Source organism: Ornithorhynchus anatinus, chromosome 3, assembly GCF_004115215.2.
Source record: "Ornithorhynchus anatinus isolate Pmale09 chromosome 3, mOrnAna1.pri.v4, whole genome shotgun sequence".
Taxonomy (NCBI): Eukaryota; Metazoa; Chordata; class Mammalia; order Monotremata; family Ornithorhynchidae; genus Ornithorhynchus; species Ornithorhynchus anatinus.
Window position 1 is genome coordinate 5,919,454 of NC_041730.1, and position 6,085 is coordinate 5,925,538.

Here is a 6,085-nt window from a genome sequence, read left to right on the forward strand (position 1 = left end):
GGAAGGCCGGACGGGGGGAAGGAGGCAGAAGGTGTTGTCCGTTCCTTACGTTGTCCCTTCCGAGTAGACATTTGCGTGACTCCAACGGGTCTCGCCCTCCCAGAAGCAGCAGCAAGTGGGCCTCGACGGCCGAAGGCCATCCGGAGGTCCCGAGGCCCACGGGCCCGGCGAAGGCCGCCAGCTGCGGGCAGGGAGGGAAGGCCGGCCGGGGGCGGCCACGGAGAGATAAAGGCGGGGAAACACGTCGAGGCGCGGCCGGCCCGGCGGGGAGGATGACAAACCGCGCCCGCCCGCCGGGACCCAGGCGTCCGGGGGTCCGGCCCGCCGCCCCCATCCTCGGCCGCTCCTCCGCGGGGCCCGGACGGGCCGGGCCGCGGCGGGGCCGAGTGGCTTGACCCCGGGGCCTGGGAGTCGGAAGTCTGATTTGGCCGCCGCCACTCGTCTGCCGGGTGGCCTTGGGTAAGTCACTTCACTTCTCTGGGCCTCAATTTCCTCATCTGTCCAGTGGGGATGGGAGTCTGTGAGCCCCTCGTTGGACGGACACTGGGTCCAACGGGATTTGCTTGAATCCACCCCAGTAAGCGCTTAACAAATACCCCAATTATGATTATGACTGTGATTATTACCAGCTCCACCGGCCCGGGGCCGGGGAGTTGAGGGAGAGAGGGGCCGATGGGGTCGAGGAATAACCGTGTTGGTGTTTGTTATGCGCTTACTGTGTGCCGAGCACCGTTCTAGGTGCCGGGGTAGATACAGGGTCATCAGGTCGTCCCACGTGAGGCTCACGGTCTTCAGCCCCATTTTACAGATGAGGTCACTGAGGCACCGAGCAGTGAAGTGACTTGCCCCGAGTCATAGAGCTGACAGGCGGCGGAGCCGGGATTAGAACCCACGACCTCTGACTCCCCAGCCCGGCCTCTTTCCGCTGAGCCACGCCGCTTCTCCCCTGAGAAATGGAGCGAATTGGAATGAATGAGGGGCGGGGGTGGGGGGAGGGGAGAGAATGAAGGGGCGGGGGCCGTTGTGCTGGGCGGGGTCTGGGGTTAGGGGCAGGGCCAAGGGAGCAGGTAAAGGCCGTGCCCCGGGCGGGCGCTCCCCATCTGCCCAGCATCCGCCCGTCCCGGCACCTGCCCGTCCACCTCCTCGTCCCTTCATCTCCTCGCCTCCTCAGGTCCGTCATGGGGGCCGTTCCGCCGCTCGCCGCCTTCTGCCTGCTGCTGCTGGCCCTGCCCGAGGCCTCCTGGGCGCAGGGGGACCCCGGCGCCGACCCGGGCGCCGACCCGGCCGCCGGCCCCGCCACCGACCCCGGCGTCGTCCGGCCCAACCTCCTGGGCGGCCGGCGGGACCTGTCCGTCACCGACCCCGAGGTGCAGAAGGTGGCCCGCGACGTCGTGGCCAGGTACAACCAGGCCAGCAACAGCCTCTACTATTTCAGACAAGTCAAAGTGCTCAAGGCCCAGAGCCAGGTGAGCGGCCCAGGCGGCGGGGAGCGGCTCTGAGAGGCTTTGAGGGGGGGTCCTCGGGCTCAAGAGAAGACCTCGCAGCCTGGGGGAGGGGGGGACGGATCCTCGGGGGGCGAGGGGTGAGCGTTGGACCAGACGGCGGGAGAGAAGGGGCCCGGAGGCCTCCTGGGGGTCCGAGGACAGACCCCAGACCCGGGGCGGAGGGGCGGCGGCGGAGAGGTGGGAGAAGCCGGGAACGGACCCAGACGAGCGAGCCTCCCACTGCCAGCTCTGACCACCCGCCAGGAATGTTGATGTCTCCTAAATCTTGGGGTCGGGGACGGGGACCCGTGGGTCTCGACCTACAGCAGGAGCGGGGGCGGTCGGTCTGCCTACCTTCAGAGCTGATGGAGCCTTTCGGGGCCTACTGGACCGAGCCGGGGCCCGGGGATCAGGGGACCTGGGTTCTGATCCCACCTCCGCCACTTCGCTGCTGTGACCCCGGCGTAGTGGCCGGAGCAAGGGCCTGGGAGTCATGAAGTCATGGGTTCTAATCCCGGCTTCCCCGCCGCGTGACCTCGGGCAAGTCATTTCACTTCTCTGGGCCTCAGTTCCCTCATCTGTTAAATGGGGACTGAGACTGTGAGCCCCACGGGGACGGGGACCGTGTCCAGCCCGATTCGCTCGGCTCCACCCCGGCGCTTAGTGCGGTGCCTGGCACATAGTAAGCGCTCAACCAATACCGCGACTCCTATTGTTATTATTGTTGTTTCCCTCCTAGTCGCTCTGGCTTAACCAATCTGAGTGTAGGCGGAGAGTTTAATGAAATTCCAACCTCGGGATTGGGAAAGCCCGCCTGGGGCAGGAGACCAGGACACCCTGGAGGGATGGGGGGGGCGGTTGGAAGCGGGAAACCGGGGCGGAGGGGGAGGGGGTGAGGAAAGGACGACAAGCTGCGAGAGACGGGCCCCAATTCTGCCGTGTGTCTAGCTGGTGGCCGGCGTCAAATACTACCTGACCGTGGAGCTGGGGAACACGTCCTGTCTGAAGAACCAGGTCTTTGATAACAATGTGGATCTCACCACCTGTCCCTTGGCCGTGGGCTCAGACCAGGAGGTAAGCGACCAAGCGGGAAACCGACCCCTGAAGAGACTCTAACCTCACCTGATGAGGAACGGGCAGCGCCCGCGGTAGAAACAGGCCCTTTACCAATCCCCGGTCTACACCGAGCGCCTGCCGTGTGCCGAGCACCGTACCGAGCGCTTACGGTTGGGCCCCGTAACTCCACCTTCCCGATAATTGTAACCACCCGCTGGAATCCTGGATCGGCCAAGTCCGACGAGCGGGTTTCCCGTCCCGCCGGCCCTTTAGCTGAACCTTCCCTGGGGGCCCCGAGCCTCGGGGTCTTAATGTGAACCCTCAGTTGGGGGAAATCCGGGGTTCACCCCAAAACTCTCGGGTAAGGGCCACTCTGCCGAGGCCGTGGCAAGAGGCCCGTCTGTCACGATGCCCGGTGGAGGGACGGTTGCTCCAGGGCCTCAAACCTGGCCGGTAAGAGGAGGCCGTGGACGTCCATCTCTCCGGGCCTGGGAGTCAGAGGACGTGATTTCTAATCCCAGTTCTGCCACACGTCTGTCGTGAGACCTTGAGCAAGTCGCTTCACTTCCCTGTGCCTCAGTTACCTCGACTGTAAAATGGGGATTGAGACAGTGAGCCCCTTATGGGGCAGGGACTGTGTCCAACCCCATTACCTCGGATCTACCCCAACGCTTAGAACGGTGCTTGGCACATAGTAAGCGCTTAACGGATACCACTCTTATTATGAGGATGCTCCCGGTGAGCTCATCCCCTTCCCTCACCGGACCCCATCCCTACCGCTCAGCCGGGAGGTTGGACAACAGCCGAGATCCCGGGAGGGAAGGGGACAGTCTGAGGGGGCGGTCTCTGAATGGAATACCTGTGTCACGGGCTCCGTCCTGACCTGAGGCGGAGGCTACACTGGCCCAGAACCCCGGTCTTCATCCTGTCCTCTGGGGTTCCCCCGTGACAGGGTGAAGTCAGAACCGGCCGGGCTGGCTGGTTGGCCGGGAGTGGGTGAGGCAGGGCCGGTCCGAGAGCCCGGGCGGGAAGGCGGTCGGGATTCTGACTCAGCCCCGCGTCTTGTGTCGAGAGGTGGGGCGGGTGGCCGCAGGATTGCGTGTCTCGGAAAGGTGAGGGGGCGGCGGGATGGGTACGGGCGGGCGCATCTCCATCCTTCCTCCGGTCCCCGGATGGATCCGGAAATTCCCGAGGTGGGCGGACTCCCCGTGGGGAGACGTCCTGGAGCCGTAGGGCTGGTGGCGGGCTGCCTTCAGGCACGGCCAGGCCGAGGAGGCTGGGGAGGGCTCGTCGCTGCCGCTGAAACATTCATTCAAAGAGAAAATGGCCTGATTTTTTTTTCTCCCGTCCCCCTAGCAAACAAGAGCCCGTTGTGAGCTCCCCGCACCTCCCCATCCCCAGTGTGCACCTGGTCCCAGACAGAGGGCCGGGGTTAGAGAAGCCAGCGGGGGTGGGGGCTGAGGGAGAACCGGGAGGAGGGGAGCCCTGGCACTGGGGAGAAGGAGCCCCCAAGGGGAGGGAATAGAGAAACCCCCTCCTCAACCCTCCCATCCCCTCGACGTCTGTCTCCCCAGAAACTGCAGTGTGACTTTGAGGTCCTGGTGGTCCCTTGGAAGCAAGAGATGCACCTGCTGAAGCAGAACTGTGCTCCAGTCCCTCAGTGAGCCCTCCTTCTCCGCCCCCGCTCCGGCTCCTCCTCCGGCAGGAGGTCGCGGAAGCTGCGAGGGCGGGGACCGCGGGGCGGCCATGGTGGAGGGTCTTTCTGGGAGGGAGATGTAGAATGGGAATCTCCTTGGGGTACAGGTGTTGACGTGGGCAGGCCTTCTCCGGCTCAATAAACACCCCGCTTTGCCAGCCTCCGCTGTCCGTGTGCGTTCGTGACCCCCCAGAGTCCGCGGGGGTCCGCTCGGCAGGTCACCCCGAGGGCTGACCTCCAGCCTCTCCCCAGGGCCTGATCCTCCGCTCTCCCGCCCGTCTTGGGGGCTGAGTGGGGGGCCGCGGTCCCCCTCCCCAGGGGCGCCTCAGCCTCGCCTCCAGAACCCGAGCCTGAGATGAAGAGTGGTGCAAAATGCATCGCATCTGCGACCGAGACTGACAACATCACAAGTGCCACAGCCGTGCGTGTGCTCACAACACACACGCACACGTCGTCCAAGAGATATACAGGTATTCACGCATTTCCCCAGGTACTCACCGCCACATATCAACAGACACTCCCAAGGAGTGAGGAAAAAGTGATTAATCCATCGCCCATCCCCGTAGGCAGCCAGTCAGAGAGTTGGGTGCCACCCAGTGGAAAGAGCTCAGGCCTAGGACTCAATAATAATAGCAATAATAATAATAATAATGGCATTTGTTAAGTGCTTACTATGCGCGGAGCACTGTTCTAAGTGCTGGGGGGAATGCAGGGTGATCAGGTTGTCCCTTGTGGGGCTCACAGTCTTAATCCCCATTTTACAGATGAGGTAACTGAGGCACAGAGAAGTTAAGTGACTGGCCCAAAGTCACACAGCTGACGAGCGGCGGAGCCGGGATGAGAACCCATGCCCTCTGACTCCCAAGCCCGGGCTCTTTCCGCTGAGCCACACTGCTTCTGCTTCTCAGAGCTCAAGAGACCTGAGTTCTAATCCCGGCTCTGCCCTTTGCCCGATGTGTGACCTTGGCCGAGTCACCTAATGTCTCTGGACCTCAGTTTTCTCATCTGTAAATTGGGTCGGAAATATTTGCTCTCCTTCCTCCTTGAACTATGAGCCCCCTGTGGGACGGGGACTGTCCAATCTGAGTATCCTGCTTGTGCCTCAATGCTTAGCACACAGTGAACGCTTAATACCCACACCTTTATGATTACTCAAGAGAGGAATCCACATCCTCTAGACTGTAAGCGCTTTGTGGGCGGGAAATGTGTCTGTTAATCGTTCTATTGTACTCTCCCAAGCGCTTAGTACAGTGCTCTGCATATAGTAAGCGCTCAATAAATACGGTGAATGAATGAAGAAGCAGGATTGCTTGAAGGACCCAGATCGGACTGACCCCGGTCTGTAATGGAGGGAGGAAGAAGATGGAGACGTACAGTGGGTCGGACACGGTCCCCGTCCCACGTCGGGCTCACCGTCTTAATCCTCATTTTACAGAGGAGGGAACTGAGGCCCAGAGAAGTAAAATGACTTGCCCAGGGCCACACAGCAGACAACACCCCCCCCCATCTGGAGCATGGGTATGGACGGACACCTCTGTATCCGTCATCCAGCCCGCGGATGGCTCCGGAGAGGCCCGAGGGGGTCGGAATCCCTGCGGGGAGATGGCCGGGGGCTGTCGGGCTGGTAGCAAGAGGAGTCTCAGGCTCAGCCAGGCCGGGGGGAGCCGAGGCGGAGGTCGCCACGGGACTTGACCCATCAGCTCGAGCCGTCGGGTGCCGGGAACGGCGGCCGTGCCGGTCGGAGAAGAACGCCTGACTCTGGAGCAGGGGTGAGGGTCGAGGGTCCCCCAGAGAAACTCGAGAGGGATCAGGGTCCCCCTCTAGACTGTGAGCTCGTCGTGAGCAGGAA

The 6,085-nt window shown here is 62.8% G+C and overlaps 1 protein-coding gene across 1 annotated transcript; it reads left to right on the top strand.

Annotated features, from left to right (window-relative positions):
* The first annotated feature begins 1,038 nt into the window (after nt 1–1,038).
* CST6 (cystatin E/M) lies at nt 1,039–4,397 on the top strand. The gene is made up of 3 exons (XM_029060949.2): nt 1,039–1,466; nt 2,433–2,558; nt 4,115–4,397. Exons 1-3 carry the CDS (start codon nt 1,179–1,181, stop codon nt 4,202–4,204), a joined length of 504 nt encoding a protein of 167 aa, XP_028916782.1. The 5' UTR covers nt 1,039–1,178; the 3' UTR covers nt 4,205–4,397.
* Nucleotides 4,398–6,085: the final 1,688 nt, after the last annotated feature.

Coding starts and splice junctions, on each gene's coding strand:
- CST6 (XM_029060949.2), top strand. CDS start 1,179: ATGGGGGCCGTTCCGCCGCTCGCCGCCTTCTGCCTGCTGCTGCTGGCC. Junction 1,467..2,432: donor TGCTCAAGGCCCAGAGCCAG/GTGAGCGGCCCA, acceptor CCGTGTGTCTAG/CTGGTGGCCGGCGTCAAATA. Junction 2,559..4,114: donor CCGTGGGCTCAGACCAGGAG/GTAAGCGACCAA, acceptor CTGTCTCCCCAG/AAACTGCAGTGTGACTTTGA.